Below are 27,068 nucleotides of genomic sequence, written 5' to 3'. Positions count from 1 at the left end.
CCAAATAAAGGACGGGACTGCACCCTTCACAAACCGTAAAAATGAAGTTTATTAGTTTACAGTTGACAGTTCACTATCAGTCCACACAAACAATTCTGGTTTCCTTGCACTAGCCATTTTCGTCGTAGCCTATTCTGTCAGTTTGTATAGCCTACAGCTTGCAAGCTTTGGTCAATTTCTGTAACAGAAACAGTGCCACCTATAGGCCTGTGATATGAAGTAACGTGTTGAGTCGTATTGAGATGGATCCGTTTGGACGCAAATATTCTTGATATGGTTCCAGGTAAGACGGAGGAAAAAAAGATTGGTTTGGTACGTGTGGACTAGCCCTGAGGCCATCTAGTAAAACCTATTCATGCTGGCTGGCTCTCTCATCTACCAACTGTGTGCCTGTGTGAGTTGACCTGTGCCCCATTGATGCCCGTGAATGTGTGTGTGTGTGTGTGTGTGTGTGTGAGAGAGAGAGAGAGAGTGTCTGTGTGTGTGTGTGTGTGTGTGTGTGGCAGACCTCCGCGCTGGTCTGGCACGAGCATTTATGAGCGTGGGTGTTTTTATGAGTGTTGTCCCGGTGAGAGGGAGCAGGGAGCTGTAGGATGGGGCTTGCCTCCCTGAAGAGACCCATTGGGGGACCGCCTCATGAAAGAGCTATGGAAAGTGCTCTCCCTCTAAGCGCTTTCAGATATAACCTCCGGAGTATATGCGGAGGTTTGTCAAACGGAGGTCCTACCCTTTGGATGATTCAGATATGATGCTAACCTGCGGACCTTATACTGACCTTATACGGACGTATGTGTGAACGACATACACGCACATTACAGAATCTCCGTGTGGTTGTCGAGGGGTGGGGGCTTGTAGAGTTCACGATGCGAGATATGACGCAGAATATATGTGGCCGCTGCCTGTCACAGCTGCCGTTTGTTTACAAAGTGTATGCATTGTAGGCTAAAGAAGAAAAATCTATTGTGCGTAGGCTAATACTTGAAGTAGTCACGTAAGTGCGCACTTGAAATTGACCTAGCCTACAGTATTTGTATGTGTGCTTCAAATAAACACATTTATCTGTTTTCAACGTTATGTAGCAGAATTACTTGGCTATGGAACCCCGAACTTTATGGTACCAGCCAATTCAGTAGGCTAACTCAAGACTTCAAGGCCATCATATACAACGTTTTTAAGCAACAAACAAAATTATAACAGTGAAGTAGTTCATTTTCATGCTTTATTTTTTCCAAAAGCAACCTCTCCCCATGTGTCTATTGCATTTACGTAAGGAGCTTGGAACAAAGTTGGGTTTTCTTCGTTTTCATTTTCTCTAGGCATATTTATGCTCAACAAATATCAGCGAGCTCAGCAGTGAGGTCATGAGAAGGCTATCAATGAATAGAAAACCGACCGTGTTGGCTAACAATTTATTAAATACTCCTGTTATTGTCGTCAACGACGTCGCTGTAGGCTACTGCCTTTTCAGCGCCTTCTGCTTATGATGATTCAGTCTTTTGAATTAATTTGGCCTTGCCATGCAGTTGTAGGCTAACGTGTCTCTAACGTTCCCTTCATGTGTTCTATCAAAATGTTGTATGCCCTCATGGACAGTAGCTCCGTGATGTCTGCATCTTTCAGGTCGGAGATTTTCTGGACAGCACTGTGCCACACTGGCATTTAAGTCAGATCTAACCACACGGACGCACGAAAGAAACGTCACCGACACGCCCTCTCACTAGTTGTGAATTTTAACCGCATGTTCTACTCCTCGTTCAGACACAGCACATTTACATAATGTCCGGAGGAAATACTAGGGGGGGAGTAGTAGTAGAACAACCGGCTAAATTCGGACTTCCATATGACCGGTTATGTCGTTCAGATATACGGCCCCACCGCGTGTGTGTGTGTTTGTGTGTGTGTGTGTGTGTGCAATTCATTACTTGAGTTTGTGTGTGTTCAAGTACATCAGAATGTGTGTGTGTGTGTGTGTGTGTTCGTGTGTTGTGGGTGCACGTGTGCATGTGTGTGTGAGTGGGTGTTGAGTGCATATGGCTATATGGTGGCAAGTTTGAATGTGCTGAGCTGTAATATGTGTAACCCTGCCATATGTGTTCATAAGAGTGTGTGTGTGTGTGTGTGTTCATATGTGTGTGTGTGTGCTCATATGTGTGTGTGTGTGTGTGTGTTCATATGTGTGTGTGTGTGCGTGTGTGCACATATGGGCAACATTTCAGAAAAGAGGGATAGAGAGAAAGAGAGAGCTCTGCTCAGAAAATAAATGTGCTTTGTATGACTCAACACTCAGAATGCTGCCATATTTCATCCTGCACACACACACACACACACACACACACACACACACACACACGTCTCTGGAATTCTCCCCCAGTGTTTTGGGGTATCCATGGATACCCTCCTCCATGTGTTTCCCCATGACACACACACACACACACATAATGTGACCGTTTTTCTTACAAAGATGGTAATTCCCAAGTCTGACATCAGTGCATCAGCGGACTGCCTGACTCTCTACAGTAGATCTGTAACAAAGTAATATGTGAGTGTGTGTTTGTGTGTGTGTAACCTGTCAGTGAATGAAAAAACAACAAATTGTTGTGTGATAATTGGTCAGCCATTCTGCGAACGACAAGGCAGCATTTATTTTTACCTGCATCAGGCATTAAGCTTAATGACACCCTAGCATCCACTCTTCCTGTCCTGTGTGTGTGTGTGTGTGTGTGTGTGTGTGTTTCCTTTGCTCTAGGCTCATTCCGGCTATGGTGATTATGGTTGTTGAGGGAGATGATAACAGTAAGCTCCACTTCCCTAGTCCAGCACAGGAACTCCCAAACCATCACACACACACACACACACACACACACACACACACAAACAGTCTTACTGGCCCCCATAGGAATCCCTTTCACTTCCGCTGCCCTCATCTCTCTCTCCCTCTCTCTCTCTCTCTCACATACACACACACACACACAGTCTTTTGTACTTCAGCTCTCTCTCTCCTTCTTTCTATCATCCTCTCCCTGTTGTCTCCTTTCTATCACTTCTCTCTGTCTCTCTCGCTCTCCTTCCCTCGTCTCACTATCCAATATCTGTCCTTTTTCACTCTCTCTCCCTCTTTCTAATCCTTCTTCTCTGAATCCTTTTCCTTGATCTTTCTCCCTGTCACTATCTCTCTCCCTCTATCTCTCTCTCTCTCTCCCTCACCCAATCCCCTTCTCCTTTTGGGCCCCCGGGGTGACAGTTATAGTTAAGTCAGGGGCGTGTGTGTGTGTGTGTGTGTGTGTGTGTGTGTGTTATAGTTGGGTCGGGGGTAATTTAGGGAAAGATAGCATAGATGTTGTCCTGATACGGCTGCATAACTCATTGGCTCTAGCACAAGTTTCCATTCTGCAGCTGAAGCAGTGAAGACCTGTAGAGCTTAGCACAGGTTCCAGGATGCAGCGTTAAACTTGTGAAGGGCATTAAACTTTGCAGTTAAACTTGTGAAGGATATTACATTTTGCAGTGTCCACTCATGAGGGGTGTTAAACTATGCAGTGTTAAACTCATGAGGGATAATCATTAATTTATTACCTCCTTTGTGACTACTTAAATTGAGACAGTCGCGATGACGATGTATGAATCAAAACCTCAAATTCAGCGTGACTCAGCGTATTGATGTATATGTCTCTCTCCGTGCATGTGTATCTGTGTGTGTGTGTGTGTGTGTGTGTGTGTGTACATGCATGCCTAAACACACATATTTGTCTGATCTGGCCTTCTTCTAAATACCAGCTGCCTCGTAAAGCTCCAAAATCACATATTCACTTTTAATTCATACTGAAATTATACACTCACCCTCTGTCTCTCTCTCTCTCTCTCTCTCTCACACACACTCGCTCTCACTCCTCACACACACTCTCTCTCTCTCACACACTCACACACACACACACACACACACTGGACATCAGACTGCAGCTCAGCTCAGTAGGAGACTGAGAAAAACACTTTATATGGTGTTACAACCTACAAATCTCCAAAACCTAATTCCCAGACCAGGGAACGTGGAGTTAGGAGGGTGGGGGGTTAGATGTGTGTGTGTGTGTGTGTGTGTCTGTGAGTGTGTGAGTCTGAGTGTGTCTGTGAGTGTGTGTGTGTGTGTGTGAGTGAGTCTGAGTGTGTGTGTGTGTGTGTGTGTGTGTGAGGCTCATTGGAGCAGATTTCAGAGATACAGTCAGGGTTGTCGGAGTTCACTAGAGAGAGGGTTAAAGAGGAGAGGGGGTAGGGGTTAAGCAATTGGGAGAAAAGGGGTGATTTGGGGGGGGGGGGGGGGGGGGGTTACACCCCACCCTGCTCCCCTCCAGGGAGATGAGGTCATTGTCTGGAGGGGAGATGGCAGAGATTACACACAGCGCTGCCTCAACTGCTGCTGACTTTCTCTGCATTCCACCGTTTTTATCCTCCAACAATTTTCTTTTTCCTTAAACGTTTCTTTTCCAGTGCGCACACAATTGTGGTACACTGCACAGATTGAACTGTAAGTGTGATTTTAAAGGTATTTGTACTTTTCTATGCAAAAGACCCCAAATCCCAACATTTCCTCTCCAGAAACTAAGCCCAACGAGTTAGAAGCCAGAATGAAAAACATTTTTGTCCAAAGACCTCAAGTGGCCTTAAGTGCATTCAGTTTTTTTCATTAGAAGACAAGGTGGAAGGACATTCCCACTTTATTGTATTGCCAACAATATGTCACAAAATAATAATAATAAAAAAACAAAACATTTATTGGTATCACTAAAGATCTTTTTTGGAAGAGATTAGAAATGTGTAGTCATAAGAAGTTATCTTCGTACACCGCAAATTGCTTAACACTACTAATCCTCGAATCCACTACCCGTTTCACCCCTGAGCATCTCCACTGTATATGATTCAAGTTCATAATTCATGGCCAGACCATCTGCTTTGTCTGATTTGTGACTATAAGACACACACACACACACACACACACACACAGAGTGTGACTAAAAAGTTCAGTGAATCAGGCTTAAAAATATGGGGCCTTCGGGTTGAGGTCAGCCATCTCATGCGCTGGTTGGGCACACTCTTCCAGGAACAGACCAACCCTGGCACTCACCTCTCTGAGTCAGTTCCCTAAACATGACAAACTCCTCTTCCAGTTTGGACATATCAGGCTCCTGCATACAATAACAGCCTTGTTTTTGTAAGACGAATAAAAAAATGTGTGTGTGAGAAGGCTGGGGGGATTATGGGAAGGGGGTCAATTCTTGTAACTCTAGGCCCAAACCACGACAACTGACTGTGCAACTGGGACAGTGATTTCCCATATGACTGTAGTGGTTCCTGTAATTGACATAATGGACCATCGTCCAAAAGTGATTGCCATAAAGTGCATCTTGTATAAAGTCTACGTTCAAATAATGGAGCCCAGATCCTGTTGGAGATCTGGCGTTACTAACCTCCTGGCACAGCAGTCACCAATTTGTTAGCTGACTCAATCATTTGTAAAACAACATTTGGCATGTGGAAGATTGGGGCAATGGCAGTACAGTAGTGCTCAGATAAGGGTGCATTGGGCTGCTAGAGAGTGTGATCTCAAGTTGGTTACAGGTTGGGAAAGTAGGAAAACCAGGGATGGCTGAACGTTGCCAACATTAGGGCTGGAGATGTCTTGCAATCTGACTCATGGTTGAAACAAATAAAAAAGAAAAAAAACTTGATGGCCTTGCATCACCATCCTCAGCTCATCCACACGACTTAGCTGCCATCTTGGCATCTTGAAGGTGACACAAGGTGATCGAGATGTAGAACTGCCAATGCAGGTTTATTCAAGTTTATTGAATCTTTTGTGCAATTAGTGCTATGAGGATGACAGGGCAAAAGGTAAAGCATAACCCAATCACATCTGTTCCTGATGACAGGGCAAAAGGTAAAGCATAACCCAATCACATCTGTACCTGATTGACAAGGAAAGGGCACATTACACAGACTACTCCATGATCCCCATCGGCAATAGCTGTTCCTGCAAAACGCACACAGGCAGGAACGTCCATCCATTCTTGATTCATGGCATATCGAGAGCAGATCCAGGCTGATCTAAGCACAGAGACCAGACAATGAGTTATAGAGGAAGGGTGTGGAGAGAGAGAGAGAATAGAGAGAGAGAGAGAGAAAGAGAGGAGAAAGGGGGAGAGAGAGAGAGAATATGGAATGAAACATTGTTGATCTCCACACATGACTCTACTTCCTGATTAGTGGTGGTCAAGAGCAAACAGATTGATTGGCCCCTCGGTCACTGTGACATCATTTCATAGCGGGGAAAGGATTTGCTTTGTTTTGATGATGCATGGAAAGAAGCCCCACACAACGCCGCTCACCACAACTAAATGTAGAGGAAAGGAGAGGAGGGGAAGTCGCAGATTAACACATAAACACTCAGACCGTGGAAAGAGTGGGGGACGGCCAGGAGGAGGTGTGTGTTGGAGTGTGTGGGTGTGTGTGTGTGTGTGTGTGTGTGCGTGTGCTTGTTTGTTTGTTTGTGTGTGTGCGTGTGTTTGTGGGTGTGTGCATGTGTTTGTTTGTGTGTGTGTGTGTGTATGTGTGTGTGTGTATGTGTATGTGTGCGTGTCTGTGTGTGTGTGTGTGATAGAGCAGTTGGGGGTTAGATGCTCAAGATGCTCATCACTCTTGCTCAAAAGCGATGTTCAACCACTCCCTCCGTGGGTGTGTGTGTACGTGTGCATGCAGGCATATGTGTGTATGTGGGCATGGGCATGTGTGTGTGTCATTGTGTGGGGTGATGGCTGTGCGCGCGCGCGCGTGTGTGTGTGTGTGTGTGTGTGTGTGTGCGTGCGTGTGTGTGTGTGTGGCGAGCCAGCCGTCCCACATCCTGGGCTGTGGAGTCTGATTCAGCATTACAGCTGGTCTGGTAGGAGCTGCTGGGGTTCAGCGTGACCAATGACACCTCAGACACCTCAGACAGCAGAGGATCATGGGAATAACCTGGCTCAGACCCGGCCTGGACACGGGTCAAACAATAAGCTCTACAATAAGCTGATCTCTTATTGGTCTCCCAGACCCGGGTCGGATCCGGGGCAAATCCACTCACCAATAAGCTGCTCTCTGATTGGCTCTTCAGACCCGGCCCGGATCCGGGTGAAATCCGCTACACAATAAGCTGCTCTCTGATTTGGTCCCCTGTAACCTACTACACTAGAATGAGCAGATTCTGGCCTATCATCCATGTAGCATCAGTGTAGATGGATACTGTATCCATATTCATTTAAATTATCTTATCATATTTATCATTTCTCTTGCTTATACCTGTCCGGCAAACACATAAAGTAAACAACATATTCATGAAAATGGCTGGAAGAGCACACTAAAGAACCTGGCTGCATTCACATAAAACAGCCTTGAGCTGTTCACTGCAGTGACTCACAACTTGAGGTCAGATAATGAAGACAATAGCCTGCTTTTAGACTAGCCTATTTGCAAGCACAAAACTAACCCAGTTAGAGGCTAGACCCTGCACAAGATCTTGCGCAGCAACAAAGCTGACACACCCAACGAATTTGGCCTGCTTCTAAGGAGTCAAAGGTTCTGTCAACACATTGAGATGTGTGTGGTTTTCATCATTCACATCGTGGCACAATGTTTTCCTGTTGTGCCAACATCTCCATGTAGCCCAGAGGCCCCACTGAAACATATAGTTCTGAAATAGCCCCCATCATGTAGAACTAATGAGTATTGAGTATCTAGTTTGAGAAGGCCAGAATGCCTTTCCAGTTTTACTGACCTCAGACCCCTTTTAGAGGAGAGTCCAGCTCACAGCCATCCATCAGCGGCACGTCTCTCCTCTGTTGGAGTCTGGGCTTCTGGAAGGAAGAGTTAGCTCCTGACGCAGAGCCTGCACTGTTGAGAACAAAAGAGAGAGAGAGAGAGAGAGAGAGAGAGAGAGAAAGAGTAAAATATAATGGCTTCAAACTAATTTTAATGCAACACTGACTTAGGATAAAGAGAGTGGGTTTGCTCTAATATTGATGGTAAATGCTCAGAACGGCTGGTGTTGCCCTAGCAACGTTGTTGTTGTGGGTAGGAGCATGACTTTTTTGTCCATTTCAGACAAATAGGTTGCCCCCTTTGCAGTAAAAGGGTACATTGTGAATGTCAATCAATTCCTACTTTAAACGCATTCCTTAAAAGCATGTAGGGACGGTTTCTTGTACATGGATCGAAGGTAGTCATAGTCTAAAAGCTATTTTTTCCCGATCCATTGAATTTCGCTTTAGTCCATGAGACTAGACTTCATCCATGTATGGGAAACTGGCCCTTAAAGTGTAGGAAGTAAGTGATCACCATTATCTCCCTTACACCATTTCACTTCAGTGTGAAGAGAGAGAGAGACAGATAGAGAGAGAGAGAGAGAGAGAGAGAGAGAGAGAGAGAGAGAGAGAATCAACAGAAGCCCCCATGGAGACAGACACCAGAGATAAGACTAACAGACAAACAGGCAAGACAGAGATCAGATGTCAGGTGAAGGATTTCTCAACATCCAGGTCATTCCTGCCTCTCATTCATCAAGCGTCACCAGCAGGGTGAAAGATGGAGAGGATTTACAGGGGCCCAGGGCACAAACAGACCAGTAAAAATGCAGGCAGCGTGTGTGTGTGTGTGTGTGTGTGTGTGATACAATACAAATGCTTTCGTAGTGGTGGTGGTTTGGTGATTGTGACTTATGAGGATGCAGTATTTGTACAAGGGGGCCCATTATTCAGATCTGGGACCCTGAATTCAGCCCTGCCAATTTAGCAGCAGACGCTTTGGGTTTGTCTTTCAGTTCTCTGTAGTATTGCGAAAGCTTTCAGTCTGTTTTCCTCTCCCAACTAACGTTGAAGTGAACCTGGCACAGATCTAATCCAATCTGGTGGCTTTCACTGTTGAACAACCACCGTTGTTACCGTAAACGATAAATAGACATAGCATCATTTTGATAGCATCATTTTAATAGCATCATTTTGAGCACTCTCTGTCTCTACACCACACTGGCTTGCTCAACAATGCTTTTGAGAAACAGTCCTGGTCGAGTGAATTTGTGGCCGCTTAGAGGCAAATCCATTCTGGGCTCCACTGTTGTCATACAAGGTTTCACTCTGCTGCAGGTGTTGGTCGTCACGCATTTCCATAAAACAGTTGGAACAACTGTTTCACCCTCTTACCCCTAACAAGGCACTATCCCTGATTTACAACGTGTATTACTCCCCAACTGATTACGTTTATCTTGCCTGCTGGAGAGAGAGACAGGGGATATAGTTTCAGCTCTGGTCATCTAATTAGTTTCATATGTGAGATGTAGAGCAGAGCCTGAGAGAGAGAGAGGGAGAGAGAGAGCAAGTAGGCTAGTAAGGAACCTTTATGACAACATGTTCTGCATTAGATGATTATATCCAGCTCAGATTGAATATGAGCCACCAGGTCATGCTTACAATTTCAGGCCCCTAAAACCGCATGGCACAAGGAGTGCTGTTTTGTTGGTTTATTGAATCTTTTGTAATGCAATTTTCGCTATATAAGGAGGACGGGACAAAAGGTAAACAATAACCCGATCACATCTGTTTCTGATTGTCAAAGAAAGGTCACATTACATAGACCACTCCATGTGCTTACTCCGCAATAGCAGGACAAAATGCAGAGTTGTTTCACACCAATTTTGAACATGAAGAAATTCAAATACAGGACAACCAATCTTCAATGTATCCGAAAGTTGCGGACTTTTAGGCTAATTAACTCGTTTATTTATAAGTTTTAAATAAACAATGTATGGCTACTCTTTTTTCCCATACAGAATTTAATAACTTGTATTATTTCGTTCCCCCCTGCTTTTCTACAAGTAGGCTGTGAATGACACATAGCTGCAGAGCCGCAGCGACAGCATGTCCGTTTGACGTCCACTGGATTATGTGCGTGGTTAGCCCCTCCTCCCAGGGAATGTCAAATAAAAACGCTCCCCACTCCAGTCAGCTAGGTGCATCGAGGGCGGGGCCATCGCGTGAAGTAGGAGAGCCGGAGAGAAAGCACATAGAGGCTCCGTCTGGTGCGAGACGAGGAAGACGACTGCACCTCTCCCGTCCCCGACTTCTGTGCCTCTTCAACTCAGTGCACTGCGCAATTCACTAGAAATTAGTCAAGAGCAGAAAAAAACCCCATTAAATTGGTTGTGCTTACATACCTGCATTATAGGTACAAAAAAATAAACCAAAATGTCCAGCAGCCCTGTGGCCAGGGTACTGGCGGTACTCCTCATCGGAGGAGCTGTGAACTGCATGCCAAAGGGCACGGGGAAATCCAAGAGACAAGCACAGGAGATCTATCCCAGCGGAGGAGACTCGCCAGCGGTATCATCAGTGTCCCAAGGTGCGTGCTTCGTAGGGAGTGGTGGTGATTCTGATTCTGGTGGTGATTTGGTGTGGTGATTCTGACAATGGCTGATATCAGTGTAACGAATTAATTACAAGTATAGCTTAAAAAATCTGATTACAATGAGACTTTTATGGCATTTAGGACAAAATAGAGAAAAAATTTTCATATTGAGTATAGAGATTACATCGAGGTATTTCCTGTGTATTTTGTAGCCGTGGATTTTTGCATTTTAGTGAAAGACATTTTCAGTTTTATTTTGTATTTTGAGTATTTTTGTATTATTTTTGCTGTAGATTATGTATTATTGAGGCGTTTTGACGCTTATGTGTTGGACACGATTTCACGTAGACTAATGGCAAATACCTTGCTTTGGCAGAGGGCTGCATTGAAAATGGACAGTTTTATGGAGTTAATGAACAATTTGAACGTTCCTACCGGGGGAGCATGCTCATCTGCACATGTCATGGGGTTGGTGGAATCAAATGTAAAACGAAGCCCGAAGGTAAGCGACTAGTGTTGTTGACGTTGAAAGTGCATGCCCGATCATTTCTTCTGACCCCTGTTATGTCAGCGTGTTTTGAGATGTCTCACTGAAAACTTCACAGCCGCTTGTAGAGACGCATACCTGAGCATAAGTGCGCTATACCGACTTCAAACCTTTCCTAAGCAACAACAACCAGAGAATTCCCATGGCCTCTCACCTGTCGATGTGTGGGTAGCAGCAGTGTGTCTGGATAGATAGTGCTTTGACTGCATTTTCTCTCTTGCTAAACTCTCGCCAGCCGAGGAGACATGCTACGACAAAGTGAATGAGCGCTCCTACCGGGTGGGCGAGACGTACGAGAGACCCAAGGACGGGATGATCTGGGACTGCACATGCATTGGCTCCGGGCGCGGTAAAATCAGCTGCACCATTGCAAGTGAGTGTCTCTCTGGACCGCGCGCGCGTAATCGTACAAACCATAGTAATCCGCGCGCAAGCTGAACTGAGCGGTGATTTAACGCATTGGTGACCCACGGAGACGTCTCTGTTCTCTTAACGAGCTTTTCTCTACACTCCCTCCACCCCGTCAGACCGTTGCCATGAGGGTGGAAACTCCTACAAAATCGGGGACACATGGCAGAGACCGCACGACACCGGGAACTACATGCTGGAGTGCGTCTGCCTCGGAAACGGAAAGGGGGAGTGGACGTGCAAGCCTGTGGGTGAGTCAGTCGCGCACATCTGGACTGGGTCTGGGGAGAGAGAGAGAGAGAGAGAGAGAGAGAGACATGCAGGGGGTGGATGGTGGGTCTCTGGAGAGAGAGGGGGCAGTCGGTGGTGTCTCAAGAATTCCCCTGCTTGTGAAGGAAGTGTCTGCTAATCATCACATGCACATCATTATGTGTGGTCTAGATCTCTTTCATCTGATGCATTGGTGTGGGCATGTGTCTAAAACTGTCAGTGTGAACAGACAGAGAGTGAATAGACATATTTCAGTCAGTTCTAAGCTGAGTGCCCTGCTTGTTTACATCTGTGTGCAGCCGAGCGTTGCTATGACAATGCAGCGGGGGCCTCCTACCTGGTTGGGGAGACGTGGGAGAAGCCGTACCAGGGTTGGATGATTGTGGACTGCACCTGCTTGGGAGAGGGCAGCGGTCGCATCACCTGCACCTCAAGAAGTAAGTCAGTGTGTTTGGGAGTGGCTGTGTGTGTGAGCCTTTCATAAAGTGCTCACCAGGGAGTTGCCCTTCACGAGTCCTACCACTTTGGCTTTGGCCTCCTTTCTCTCAACAGAGCTCCAGCCTATGGAACATTCCTTACCACACACACACACACACACACACAGGTTTGTCCAGCTGGCTCCCAGTTTAATTATCCTCTAACCCCATTGCAGCTCAGATCCACTGGCAGTGGGAAGCATTGGTGGGGCGGGCCAGCTGACTGGAGGCGAAGGGGAAGCAGATGCAGAAACCTAGCAGTGAAAGTGTTCGAGAGAAAGAGAAAGAGAGAGAGAGAGAGAGAGAGAGAGAGAGAGAGAGCTTTTAATTACTGCTGTGGTGGTGGAAACCCAACACTTATTCTAGAGCCTTTAGAGCAGGGAAAGTATGCTAGACAAGCAGTATTTCTCCTCCATCTTGAGTTTGTTGTCGTTCAGTGGGCATGGTTGTTGTGGAACACAGGTGTGTTTACTTAACTAGACTGTGGTTTTACAGTGCACGTTTTCTGCCGTTTGTGAATGGAAATACAAGAGAATGTTGGCATATAGTTGAAAAACAAATGTTTATTGTGTGTGTGTGTGTGTGTGTGTGTGTGTGTGTGTCCTCAGATCGCTGTAACGACCAGGATACTCGTTCGTCCTACCGTATCGGGGACACGTGGAGTAAGACCGACGCCCGTGGGAATGTCCTGCAGTGCCTTTGCACGGGCAACGGCCGCGGAGAGTGGAAGTGTGAGCGGCACGCCTCGCTTCACACCACAGGACTGGGTGAGACCTTTAACCCTTCACCTCTGACCCTGACTAAGAGGAAGGAGGTCTGGCGAGCACCTGCAATACACATGAACTTGTGTGTTTGCACATTCCAAAGTGGCTTACTATAACACTAGCACTAAGGATCTGGTCATTTTTGGAACTTTACGGTGTTTGTTTATCGTAAATAATGAATTGTCTGCATTGAGGTTAATTTGTGGATTTACCAAATATAACATATCTATTCCTGTCTTAACATATGCTATCCACGTGAAGTCTTGAGGAATATATAAAACAGATTTTGAAAGTCAGAGCCAACAATATTTAAATCAGATTTGACATTTGTCATACATCTCTCTCTCTTCTCCGCTTTTCCCTCCCTCACTCTTTCTCGCTTCAGTTTGGAGTAGTTTTAGTTTTGCTTGTTATTTCCAGAGGGGTTTGTGAAAGTCAACGTCTCTGTTCCCCACGCCAGGCACTGGTTCTCGCGTCATCACCAACATCCAGCCAGCGGTGTTCCAGCCGGCGGTGATGCCGGAGACCGCCGCTGAGGACTCCTGCGTAACGGACTCAGGTGTGGCGTACGCGCTGGGCATGCGCTGGATCCGTAGCCAGGGCAACAAGCAGATGCTGTGCACCTGCCTGGGCAATGGAGTAAGCTGTGAGGAGTGGGGTGAGCGCTTTTTAACTTCTTTCACTGTTGTTTGTTTTATGGATTCCACAGTTCCCACACCTGTCATTGGTATTTTACACACACACACACACGCACAAGCAAAAGCACATGTACACGCACAAGCACATGCACATGCACACACACACACTCAGGTAAATAATATGCGGTTTAATCATGTGTGTATTAGACTCAATTTGACAACAGCCAAGTAGAAAATTAAATTTTCTAAAAGTGTGTCAGCTTTGTGTATCAGTGATGACCACTTACACACAAATTTAATTTCTAGTAGCACACTGTCTTCATCTTAATTTGACAAATTTCAGTTAAGAATTAAATTGTAAACTATGAAACACAGGGGAAGACAGTAATAGCATTGCTAGCAGGATGTTTTCAGTCCTACCCCTGCAGTAAACCTGCTGTTTTTCTCCACTCTTCATGATTCCAAAATAAGATAATTAGCAATCTCAACTGGGAGAGACAGCTGTTTTTCTGGATCTCTGCTTCCCAGACGTTTATTTCACGAGGCTAGCGTCCAGTATGAAGTCTGAGCCTGTGCTCTGCATTGAGTTCAAGCCACAGTCTATGACAAAGGAGGATCTGTGTGTGCAGTCATGTTTTTTGGAATAAAACTTAACCATGAAGAAGACCTGAGTTTATTTTAATCCCGTAGACTATAGAACAATGTGCTACTAGAGGTCTGGGAGGTTGGCTGAAGTCCCAGGGTCCATAAATGTGTGTGTATATATATATATATATATATATATATATATATATATATATATATATATATATATATATATATATATATATATGGCCTTGGGCTATGTCTGTACTATACATCTTCCCCCGACAGCCTGGTTCACATCACAGAGAAGGCAGAAGGGCCCCAAGGGTACACTTGCATTCAAAAAATCTGATTTCATCAGATATTTTCAAGTTATGTTGACTGGATTGAGTGTCAGTAAAAATCACTCTGTGATACATGGTCAGCACTAAGTCATAGAGGATAATACTTGGCTCAGTCAGGCGCTGGACATGGACCGTAACATTTGATTGAGTGGACCACAGAGCACCGGACGATGAGGGACGGTCCAGAGTGTCACACAGATATGGAGTTCTTGTAAAAAATCCTGAAGACTTTCAGATGCTGTGTTGCCATTTTAGATGTGAACTGTACATGAAACCCATTGTTCTTGTTGTTTGTTGCTTTATGCTCATCCAAGTACATGTACTGTAGACCACCTACGGACATGATCAATGCTTCCCTCATGCAGACAGTAGACACAAACAACAATATTGACTTCTTATTCCACTGCTTGGTTGAATTTCCCATTGTCCTACGTAATTTAGAACGACCATTAACCGTATGTTATCTGCACACCTATGAAGTAGATCCATTTTTTGGCCGTATCACACTTGTATATTAATTCGCCAAACTCGTTGTGAAGTTTAAATGAACTGTCACGTTGCATCCGAGCTGTAAAATGCAGACGTTCAGAACATTGCAACATTGTAGCATATGACGGAGGTGGCTTTTAGCTAGCTGGATGACAGCAGGCTAAGTAAAAGCGATGTTTCAAAGCTAAAGTTCATCAGAATCTTGGGATACGCCCGCTTGACAACGGAAGAGATAGAACTAACGACTGGCCTTTGGCCGTAGCAACCATCCATTTAGAACTAGTAACGGCAGTTTGTCCTGTGAGCTGAGAAATTAGTTGATATGTGTCGGAAGAAATTAGTTCTACAAACAAGACAGTTTTAGTGATTTAAAACGTTTAAATTGTAACAGGAAATGAACACAACGCAAGTGGCAACAGTGGAATAAGCGGGATAATGGACTCCGCTTCGCGTCGGGGCCGTTTTACAACCTCGACCGTGCATTAACTTCTGTGAACAGACCACGTGTCGTCCATTATCCCTTACTTATTATATTGCTTCTCATCAATTTGTTTGAATGAAGGAATGCACTGTTTTGACTAAAATCTTTGTTTTCTCTCTCTTTCTCTCTCTCTGTGTGTGTGTGCGTGTGTGCGTCCATGCAGAGGGCCGTTCTCAGGTCTATGGTGGTAATTCAAACGGCCAGCCATGTGTGTTCCCCTTCGTGTTCATGGGGAAAACTTACTACTCCTGCACGTCCGAGGGACGCAGCGATGGCCAGCTCTGGTGCAGCACTGCCTCGGACTTCGAGACGGAGCACAAGTACTCCTTCTGCACAGAGAAGAACGGTGAGCACCATTCATTTCACCTCCTCCATGCATCACATAACAGTATATCTCAAACCTCATCATTTGTCATATGTCATAATGTATTGTAACTTTTATTATCACTCTTCATATTTGTGTGTGTGTGTGTGTGTGTGTGTGTGTGTGTGTGTTAATTCATGGTGTTGTCCTATGTCAAAATGTATCTGTATCTTTGAAGTCCCCAGTCCTGTGTTGTCATATGGAAGAAAGTTCAAGATATGGAGTTAAGTCTTCGTGTTGACTTGTTTTGGTATCTCTTTAACACGGTGTTATTTGTATGTTCTGGTGTGTAGTTCTGGTGTCCACCCGCGGGGGGAACTCCAACGGCGCTCTTTGTCACTTCCCCTTCCTCTACAACGGCCGCAACTACACCGACTGCTCCGCTGACGGTCGCCAAGACGGCATGAAGTGGTGCGGTACTACTTACAACTTTGACGGGGAGCAGCGCTTTGGCTTCTGTCCGATGGCAGGTGAGTCACTACGGAGACCACATTATTAAAAAAAAAAAAACAATTGGAATTTTAGAATGTTTGGCTGGAATTTTAAGTATCCAATTGTGGTTCTCAGATTCCATTAGAGTTCCATTTTGGCTTTTGGCAAACAAACTCAATTCGTGTTGCATTTTAGTCTAAACTGTTAGCAACCAACAAATTGCACATGGTTTTCTTATCCTTTTTGGCTTTGTGAAGAACTTTTAAGATGTCAATTACAGAAAGAAGAATGCCCTTGTCATCTTTGTGTGTGAATTATATTTGATGATACCTTTTTATGCAGTAATCATCTGTAATCTGGGTTTCTTTACAATCCTATGGTCAGATCCCAACAAGTCCTCCCTTGACTCTGTAATGACACATTCCCTTGTTATGAGGACCTACTCAGTGCAAGTGTCACAGACGCTGATCTGATTAGGGAAAGTAATAGCACCTATCTTTGCTGTGTAAACATTGAGTCTCTAAACTGCTTTCAAGCCTATTGACATGGAGCTTATTGTCAACCAGGGATCAGGAGGGGCTCCAGTCAGCCCCCTGTTGGGGTGCCAATTAGGCCAGGCTGCAGTCCCCCCTGCTGGGCCAGTCAACATCATGTAGCCCCTTTGATGGGGGTGCTTTAGGCCCCGTCAACAAGGAGACGCTTTTTGGGTTAAACGCAATGGTTTAAAGAGAATGGGTGTGAGGGTGTTTGTGGTTTTGGAGACAGGGGGTAACCCTTGGAAGGGTGTTGGTTGGTTGGTCAGTGATATCTATTCCCTTCCTTTCATGCAGTGCTGGTGTAGTCTGCTCTTTTTCATTTACATTTAGAGAGGGGGATGTTATCAAGTGACCTCGAGCCTTGGTGAGGTGTCAGTAATTAGTCTGTGTGAGCATTGTGCTTTGTAGGGATCTAATCTAATAACCCCCTGACCTTGATGTCGTTAGCACCTTCACTCTTCCTGTCGGGCTGCAGGTGTCCTAACAGGGGTCCTAGCTGTGGGAAAATAGAATGTCTCCTCCTCCTCGTCCTCCTCATTTTCCTCTCTCTCACTCACTGAAGGTCAATCTCCCATCTCTAATCTCCTCAAAAGGATCTCTGTGCAGAGGGAGAATGATGATGATGATGATGAGGATGATGATTGGTGGCAGGTCATCTTGGGTGGGGCATAAGTGGGGGCAGTTAGTGGAGTTTAGTGGGGTTGTTTAAAGCTAATGAGGAGGGTGGTCAGATTACCATGAGAAAGGAGCAAGGAGGCAGGGGCCGTCTGGAGACTCAGGAGAGGCATGGAGACAGAGAAAAAGACAGATTATGGGAAAGACAGGATGAGCACGGGGAAGGAGAGAAAGAGAGAGACTGGGAATGAGGGATGATGAAAAAGAGGTAGATAGAGCTGTAGACTAGAAGGTAATAGAGATGCAGAAGAGATGAAGACAGGAGATGAATACAAAATGGCCAGAAACGCTAACAGAAGATTTTGCAGAATTAGCCAGAAAATAAACCAAAGAGAGTAGAAGAGAGAAGAGAGAGGAAAGGGAGGAGGAATAGGGAGGGAGGGAGGGAGAGAGGGAGGGAGAGAGAGAGAGAGAGAGAGAGAGAGAGAGAGAGAGAGAGAGAGAGAGAGAGAGAGAGAGAGAGAGAGAGAGAGAGAGAGAGAGAGAGAGAGAGAGGAGAAAAAGAGGGAGAGAGAGAGAGAGAGAGAGAAACAGAGAGGGAGAGAGAGAGAGAGGGAGAAAGAGAGAGAGAGGGAGAAACAGAGAGGGAGAAGAAGAGAGAGAGGGAGAAAAAGAGAGGGAGAGGGAGAGAGAGAGAGAGGGAGAAACAGAGAGGGAGAAGAAGAGAGAGCGAGAGGAATGAGACAGACTGTGGCTGGCTCCAGGCCATGGTCTCGCTGGCGGGGATTCTTCCCTTCCTCTGGCCCCTCTCCAGGGCAGCTGTGCTCTCCTCTCCCCCTCCTCCACCTCCTCCACCTCCTCCACGGTCGCTCAACGCCGCCACACAACTCTCAACTCCTTTTCATTATGACCCAATTGCACCAATCATGGTCGCCCCCAAAACCCCGCCCTGCCCTTTGTCCGCTCGTAATGACCGCTGCTAAATCCCGATGACTTCATCCATGTTTTGCGTCGACGCTTTCCCATGTATGTCCACTCCTGTGGCTGGGGTTGAGAGGTGGGGGTATCCTCACCTCACCCTCCGGCGCCGGGGCTGAGTGATGGCTCCAGGTGCTTAGGCCGAGAAGGCGAAGACAAAGAACACAAAGACAAGAATGTGCTCATCCCCGAGACCCTGCCCAGTCGCCTCCTCGGGTGTTGACAGCCTCGTGAATGAGATCACTAGTGCCTTCATTTGACGATCAGCTGTGCTGTTTTACATCAGACTAGTGAATGATATCACTAGTGCCTTCAGTTGACGCTCAGCTGTGCTGTTTTACATCAGACTATGGCTTGATTTGTAAGGGAAGGTATGATGCTACAGTTGGAATGAACTCTTGCTTTCAGTGGTGCATCTCCATAGGAAACACGAGTTCGTCCAGGCGGCTCGTCCAGGACTTAGCTGAGCTGGCCCTAACGGCGCGTTTGTGCTGGCAAGGGTGAATCCGGCTCTTGGAATAAGTTAAAAGTTTAATGTGAGAATTTAGGAGCTTACTCCATAATTCATAACCAGCCTGACTGTGTTTCATGTGCAGTGGGCTGTAGTGCTTGAAGGAGCAGTGGAAACGTGGAGAGAACCGTAGTTGTCCTGGAACGTGAGTTCAGTGTTCCAGACTGCAGGTTGAAGTGTGTGCTTTTGTGTAGATTACAGGAGAACCTGCAACTGCAACTTTGGCCATCAGATGTGGACATGCTAGCCAGGGGCTACAGGTTGAAACCAATGAATGCTAGCAATGCTAGCAAAGGTTACAGTTATTCAGTAGCTTCTGTTGTTCTGGCTTCATGTGGGGTAGATGGACAACATATTTATGAAACGCCCAAAGAGGAACGACACTGTCAATGTCAATAAAGCCCTTTAAAACTGACGTGCCCATTGACTGATATCACTTATATAATTCGTTTCTGAAAGCTTTGGCCATCCCTTAGCTGGAAGAAAAGTGCTTGTAGCAAAAAAAGATTAAAGTGGTCTGTGAGCATGAAAAGGCATCGAGTTGAAAAGCATTGTGAGAGACACAAGTCCCACACATCATTTGTGTCATGTGTTATCCCTTGTGTAAGTTGTAATTAAATGGTTTTTTTCTCTCTCTGTGCTAGCTCATGAGGAGGTGTGCACTACCAGCGAGGGTGTGATGTACCGCGTGGGTGACCAGTGGGACAAACGCCACGATGTTCTGGGTCACATGATGCGCTGCACCTGTGTTGGAAATGGCCGCGGGGAGTGGAGCTGCCTAGCCTACTCGCAACTCAAAGGTCAGGCGTCATAATCCTCTGTGTCTGTCTGTGTCTGTGTGTGTGTGTCTGTGTCTGTGTCTGTGTGTGTGTATGTGTATGTGCATAATGATATAGCAATGGCAATGCTGACTTCATGGCTTTATATTTCTTTCTCTCAGACCAGTGTATTGTTGATGGCCTGACTTACGACGTGAACCAGACCTTCACCAAGCACCACGATGAGGGCTACCTGATGAACTGCACCTGCTTCGGCCAGGGCCGTGGACGCTGGAAGTGTGATGCTGTTGGTGGGTATTGCTCACATTTGTACCTGTGTACTGTTCGCCATTCACTGACAAAAAAACAGCAAAAATATTTGCTTTGTTCAGTAACTTAGGAAAGAAAGCTGCCCATCATATAGTCCCCCAAGGCTCATTTCAAAAGCTTTTGCTGGTTTAGTAGCCTACTTCAGACACTTTAGTGCAAAGTTGTTGCTGGAGGCCCGTTCTCTGTGTGTGGGCCTACTAGTCCCTGGTTCATTTATCAGTGTGTTTACGTCAAAACTTATTACAGCAATCAATGTGTCCTTATGTTGATCATCTATTCTCACATGGGGAGATTATTTTGGATGGATTTCACAGTAAATACATTTACTTTTTTTTACAAGCTTATAGTCTACATCCCTTGCTCCCTAGCTCGGATATGGAAGATTAGCTTTCGAGAAGAAGCTCTTCCTACGTGTATCTGAAAAGCCCCTTTTGTACAGTGTAGGTGGAGAAGCAGCTTTACTCCCAGAGGAGTGCTGAAAAAGCACACATGCAGTCCAGAGTGTCTGGTAGCAGCCAAGTTGTAAACTCCAGTGTGGTTTATGAGGACAGTGATCCGATTGTTTGAAATACTGTTCCCAGATCAGTGCCAAGAGCCAGAGTCCAAGGTGTTCTACCAGATCGGCGACTCTTGGGACAAAGTCATCCATGGAATCCGCTACAAGTGCTATTGCTACGGCAACGGTATTGGAGAGCTGAGCTGTGAGCCCCAGCAGTCTTTCCCAGGTGAGTGGGCTAGTCCCGTTATGCTAATTATGTTACACTTACCCAGGTGAGTGGGCAATGCTAGTCACATACTTACCCAGGTGAGTGGGCAATGCCAAAGTCCTTTTAGGCAAGTCCCTCCACTCGGCGGCCATTTGACAACGCTTTTTGGGCACTCGTCGGGCATCTATTTCGGCAGAAATGCGCGTGCGCAAGGCTTCACGACACCAATCTTGCTCCAGCGGCGAGATCACAACAGATGATTGGCACGATGTCTTCACAACACACCATATGATTGGCTCAATGTATTCACAACACACCACATGATTGGCTCAATGTATTCACATCACACCACATGATTGGCTCAATGTATTCATATGTCGACGTTTTGCCGAGGAAGGGGTGGCATATGTGTAGACAACGGCCATATTGGCGTGACAAACTAGCCCCATGCATTTCTATGAAGTATTTTTAGAGTGCTTTGCCTTGGTCTCCCAGGCATATCCTGGTGACCTGGGGGGCCCATCCTAGATAGCAGAGGATTTACAGTGTCAGAAAGTAGGACACCAGTGATTGACCTGAAAATTGGCCCTCAAAACTCAGTCATGCGTGACAACTCTGCTATCTAAGATGGGGAGGAATGCCTTGTGATCTGACGCCGCAGACACATACATCAAAAGGGATAGTCCCCCATTAATCTCCTGCCCTGGTTTGTCCTTTGCAATTAGCTGACTCAAAGATGGGAGAAATATGTATTCGATGAGGCTTCGCGCGGCTGCCTTTGACCTCAGTGGCTGCTATAAGTAGTCCCGTGGGCTTGGGTGGAGAACAATTTGGTCAGAGTTCCTCTCGGGGGAGAAAACCGTTCCAGATGTTTGTTTTTTTTCCTTCACCCAAGGCAATGCAAAAGATTTGCTGTCAGCCTCTCTTGCTCACTCAGGTGGCAAGGTGGTGTGAAAGGACTCCAGCGCGTGTGTGTGTGTGTGTGTGTGTGTGTGTGTGTGTGTGTGTGTGTGCTCTTCTCAGAACCACTGTGTGAATACTTTCAGGGGGTTTTCCAGACAACAGTTTCTGCTGTTTTTCGAGGGAGAGGTCTCCTCCCTCTGTGTACCCTGCATGTGCTATTCCCTTTGAAGTGGAACAGAGGGGGAAAGATGCTTTGCCCAGACACGTGAAGCCAGATGGCATCTCTTTGTCCCCCACTGCCTTGGTCTCCATGTTAGCTTTTGTTCAAAGTGTTTGCGGTGTTTGCAGGTCGCGGGTTGCAGTTTGCTGTTATGTGCATTTGTGGTCCCCTCTGAAGTTGTAGAATCATTTTACAGTCCGATTACTTCCTACTCCTTGTTTGCATTGCTGTGTATCTTTGCATATCTGAGGATGCTTCCTTTTTACTGTGGTCTTTTAAGGTGGTCTTTTAAGGTGGTCTTTTAAGGTGGTCTTTTAAGGTGGTCTTTTTACTGTGGTCTTTTAAGGTGGTCTTTTAAGGTGGTCTTTTTACTGTGGTCTTTTAAGGTGGTCTTTTAAGGTGGTCTTTTAAGGTGGTCTTTTTACTGTGGTCTTTTAAGGTGGTCTTTTAAGGTGGTCTTTTTACTGTGGTCTTTTAAGGTGGTCTTTTAAGGTGGTCTTTTTACTGTGGTCTTTTAAGGTGGTCTTTTAAGGTGGTCTTTTTACTGTGGTCTTTTAAGGTGGTCTTTTAAGGTGGTCTTTTAAGGTGGTCTTTTAAGGTGGTCTTTTACTGTGGTCTTTTACTGTGGTCTTTTAAGGTGGTCTTTTAAGGTGGTCTTTTAAGGTGGACGTTGAGGGTTTTCCCAGGTTGGATGGAAAGTAATCGCCTCAGACTCAGAGCTCAAAGACTTTGAGTTCAAGATCCCGTAATCCTCACAAAGACTAGCAATCCTCAATCTTACTAGATACGTGGACGGCTCAGAATCTAAACTATGTCTAGAATGTTTACGTCCACTGTTTCATTGTGACCCTGCATCACCTATTTCAACAGGTTTGGAACGGAAAGCAGCGTTTACCTTTAAGTGGAGGTCTCTTCTGGTGCGCTAAGCTCTAATCGGCCTCAGCTGTGCCACGAGGGCGTCTGGCTGTGGCGTTGAGAAAGGGCAACAGGAGAGCGATGATGATGTGGCGCAGATTTAATGCAGACTAAGTGGGATTCCAACGCTAATGTGTTAGCCAACGCAGCCAGTGGGCCTTCACGGGCCTTTTTAATTGGACTAAATGGATACCAGATTGGCCAGGCAGGGGCAGGGGTGTGGGGAGGGTTTGTGTTAGCAGACGGGGGTTAAACTCGTGTGCTGCTCCACCCTACGTGTGCTCGGCCCCATCTTGTCAGGTGGATGATGGATGTAGAGGTGATGTAATGGGGGCAGGGCTAGACATCAGCTGACTCTGATATGGCTTCAGTCCTGATCAGGCACATGGAACTGGCCCGGAACTGGGCCTGATCTGGCATTATTCCGGCCCTGATTTGGCACCAGTCTGCCCATCATTTGGCACTTGATATGCACCATATCTGACCCACCATTTAGTACTGGATAAGCACCATATCCGGCCCATCATTTCATACTGGATCTGACATCTGACCCAGATTGAATTTTGACCTCTGACACTGATATGCATCTGGACCATATACTGTATGCATCTGGGCCATATACTGTATGCATCTGGACCATATACTGAATGCATCTGGACCATATACTGTATACTGTATGTCTGACAGGGCATTCTGGGAGTCCCTCTGTAGAGTAAACAGTATGATGAAGACTGGAAGAATGTGTGAGGGCGTGTGAAGGGTCAACGACAGAACACATCACATTTGTGGGTGTGCTATGTGTTTTTATTTAATTTAATATGAAGATGCAACTTTTATGTTTCACCAACTATCTATGTATTTGAGAGAGAGAGAGAGAGAGAGAGATTCATAGAGAGGGGTTTTTCTTTCTTTTTTATGATTCTTCACCAGTGATGTGTTTCTGCTGAGACCCTGAGAATCTCACAGGGGAGTGTCACCCCCCCCCCCCCCCCCCCCCCCTCTGGTACTCAGGGCTGTGTTCTGTTTTCACCCCCCCCCCCCCCATCCAGACTCCTCTCCCTTCCTGACCACAGGCATTCGAGGATCTCCCACACTTTACTCCAGCCTCATTTACACACCGATCTCCCTCACTTTCTCCAAGAGGTGTTGGTTAGCTGTGGGAACGGCTGTTTTGATATTTCACGTTTGAGTTGATAACGGAGAAGTGATGTTGTTATGCTGTGTTAAGAACTGTACGTGTTCAGGTATGCTACAGTGTTTGAACTAACATATCTGTGTGATGAGGCAAGACGGAGAAGCCCGAAACTGTAGCTAGAACATGGGACCAGTACAAATACTCCTCAGATCAGGACCCTTCAGAATGAAAGAAATCTCATGTTTACACATAGTTAAAGATGTTGTGAGTCTTGTTAGGCTCCATTTTATGTCGGTACAAACACTGCTTTGGGTTTCTACTACTTGGTTATAATTGTAAACAACCATCATGTTAAGCAGACATCAGATTATGTAACAATGTTGTGATTTTTCATAATTGATTTCTCATTGATTCGTTGATTCACTGATTCATTGATGTTTGTTCCCAGGTGGTAACCGTCCTGTGCAGGTGATCATCACCGAGTCCGGTAACCAGCCCAACTCCCACCCCATCCAGTGGAGCCCCCCTCCCTCCACACAGATCAACCAGTACATCCTCAAGTGGAAAGTGGTACGCACACTAACATGCACTCCCATAACCCTGTCCACCTCTCCGACTCCACAATGAGTGCTACACAAGTAGACATATGCTTGAACCCCTAAAGCCACACCATGTGAAAATCAGTATTCACCACCGACGGTAAACTCACTCTCGTCTTCAAAACATCCCATGCCTCTTTCCTCATCACCACCACATTATAGATAGAGACAAATTTGACCCCTGTACCACAGCAACTGCTATCCTCACTGTCAAGTATCAACCTACCTCCACATCAGCAAGCAATAGCAATGTCTGCTATTTGCCCAATAACCAGCCCCTTTTCATGCTACCGAATATGGAGACAGCTGTTCCCTCCTTGTCGTGCGTTCATGCAGCTGGGAATTGGGAATGTTCCCACTTGGGAAATCCAGACTTCTGAATTGAGCGTTCACTTGACAGCAACAAACTGGTGACGTTGCTAATGTTCATAGGCTAGCTAGCTAGAAGGCTAACATCAAGTAGTTACTCAAGGGTACTCTGGGATGTAGTGTTCAATATCACAATCACCTGTGCTTATGACTTAAATATAACATAAATAAACAAGGAAGTAACTTATTTGTGCATGGAACAAGTTATCTATATATAAATATCGAACGTTCTCCTGGGAGCACTCACAAAGCTCCCAATTAAAGATGGGAAGTCCCCAGTTTAGGTGTGACGTACCCCCCCCCCCCCCCACCCCCCTTAACTCAAGAATTCTCCCACTTCCCAGTTGCTCATAAATGCACCATTACCTTCTCACTCTCATGCTTGATGCATTGTGGGATATCACTTCATACCTGTTATCCATTGTTTGAGCTGCCCTTCATTGCATATTTCTCATTGTCCTCTCACTGGTGCCCCATTGTGAAATCACCAGGTGTTGTTTTATAAAAAAACTCTTTGAACACGCTGCCATATTAATTTCCAAACAGCAAACAGACACCGTTTGTCCAGTGTAAAACACAAAGCACTTGGTGTTGAGTTCCTGTAACTAATGTAACTAATTCCAGCCAACATTCTTTGTATATACATATGTGACTTTTTGTAAACAGCTCCATGGGATTGTGTATGGATCAGTGGGTCACTGTATTCTCTGTAATCCTTCTGCAGAAAAACACCTCTGGCCCGTGGCGTGAGGTGACCATCCCCGGCCACCTGAACTCATACACCATCTCTGGCCTGAAGCCTGGCATCACCTACGAGGGTCAGCTCATCAGCATCCTGCGCTTCGGACACAGAGAGCTCACACGCTTCGACTTCACCACCACATATGGCTCACGTGAGTGGAAGATGTCACATACATAGTAATAGTTGACAAATAACCATTTAATCATTTAATTGTTTCAGCCCTAACACACACACACACACACACACACATAAACATACATACATCCTTATGCACACACTTTCAGAATATGTCTTATGTAGTGCATTTTTCCTTTCTATATAACCTAGCTGTATAACAAGTGTCTGAGACAAGACAAGACAAGAGTCTGTTCTCAGGCAGTGTTGGAATTCAGATACTGAATGCCCATGCAAATTGGCCAAGCCATTTAAAGATTTAAAATAGATAATTATACATATCTTCTTGGAAAATCTCTAACTTCAGGCACAGACTTCTTCCTTAGTGTAAGCCCTGTACGTGATGAATTGACCACCTTCTCCTTGTCCCCTCCACAGTGGCGACCTCTGAGGGGGAGACGACGCCTCCTCCTCCCATGGTGGACACATCGGAGTCGGTGACGGAGATCACGTCCAGCAGCTTCGTCATCTCCTGGGTGTCTGCCTCCGACACAGTCTCTGGCTTCAGGGTGGAGTACGAGCTCAGCGAGGATGGAGCACAGCCTGTTGTCCTGGGTCAGTGTCACCCTTAAACATCCCATAATAATAATAATAAATACAACTTGCATTTATATGGCGCTTTTTCAAGGCACCCAAAAGTGCTTTACAGTGAAGGGAGAACCTCACTAAGCACTACAAATGTGTAGCACCCACCTGTGTGATGCAGGGCAGCCATTATGTGCCAGAACACTCACCACACACCAGCTAGAGCTGAATGAATGAGCCAAGTACACTGGGGGATGATTAGTGGGCAGATAGAACAGGGGCCAAGGCCAAAGATTCTGCACCAAACCTGGGCCTGATGTGGGCCTGATGTGGGCCAGCCTTGGCCAGTGGTGCAGAGGGTTTGGTTCACTCCTTACTGTGAACATGCAGTATAAAGCACTTTTAGAGATACTGTACGGAGGGTTTTGCTCTTCAGCAGGATAATGGTAACGTGTGTGTGTGTGTGTGTGTGTGTGTGTATGTGTGTTTGTAGATCTGCCTCGGACGGCTACCTCTGTCAACATCAATGAGCTGCTGCCTGGACGCAAGTACAACGTCAATGTCTACGAGGTCATGCCTGAGGGAGAACCCAACCTCATTCTCACTACCTCCCAGACCACTGGTAAGTCTAACACACACACACACACACACACACACACACACACACACACACACATTCTAGGACATCAGCCTATAACTCCCCCCTACACACACACACACACACACACACATACATACGCGCGCGCACACACACACACACACACGCAAACACACACACACACACAGACAAACAAACTCGCGCGTGCAAACACACACACACACACACACACACACACA

The 27,068-nt window shown here is 45.9% G+C and overlaps 1 protein-coding gene and 1 long non-coding RNA gene across 2 annotated transcripts in view; one reads left to right on the top strand and one right to left on the bottom strand.

Annotated features, from left to right (window-relative positions):
- Positions 1–5,971: 5,971 nt before the first annotated feature.
- LOC121694649 lies at positions 5,972–11,201 on the bottom strand. Its single transcript, XR_006025860.1, has 3 exons — positions 11,118–11,201; positions 7,796–7,911; positions 5,972–6,093 (listed from the first exon to the last, which is right to left on the bottom strand). It is a non-coding gene; the product is annotated as an uncharacterized LOC121694649 (long non-coding RNA).
- Positions 10,042–27,068, top strand: part of LOC121694448 (fibronectin-like) — a 50,039-nt gene continuing 33,012 nt past the window's right edge. The window contains 16 exon segments of the mRNA XM_042074625.1: positions 10,042–10,410; positions 10,793–10,918; positions 11,199–11,336; positions 11,491–11,622; positions 11,941–12,078; positions 12,726–12,884; positions 13,342–13,539; positions 15,582–15,764; positions 16,076–16,252; positions 19,499–19,654; positions 19,795–19,923; positions 20,524–20,667; positions 24,271–24,392; positions 25,515–25,683; positions 26,085–26,261; positions 26,725–26,853. Of these exon segments, the coding sequence (XP_041930559.1) occupies positions 10,257–10,410; positions 10,793–10,918; positions 11,199–11,336; positions 11,491–11,622; positions 11,941–12,078; positions 12,726–12,884; positions 13,342–13,539; positions 15,582–15,764; positions 16,076–16,252; positions 19,499–19,654; positions 19,795–19,923; positions 20,524–20,667; positions 24,271–24,392; positions 25,515–25,683; positions 26,085–26,261; positions 26,725–26,853 (2,431 nt within the window). The 5' untranslated portion in view covers positions 10,042–10,256.

The sequence above is a fragment of the Alosa sapidissima genome, chromosome 2, assembly GCF_018492685.1.
Source record: "Alosa sapidissima isolate fAloSap1 chromosome 2, fAloSap1.pri, whole genome shotgun sequence".
Classification (NCBI taxonomy): Eukaryota; Metazoa; Chordata; class Actinopteri; order Clupeiformes; family Clupeidae; genus Alosa; species Alosa sapidissima.
This window is presented reverse-complemented; position numbering and strand designations above follow the sequence as displayed.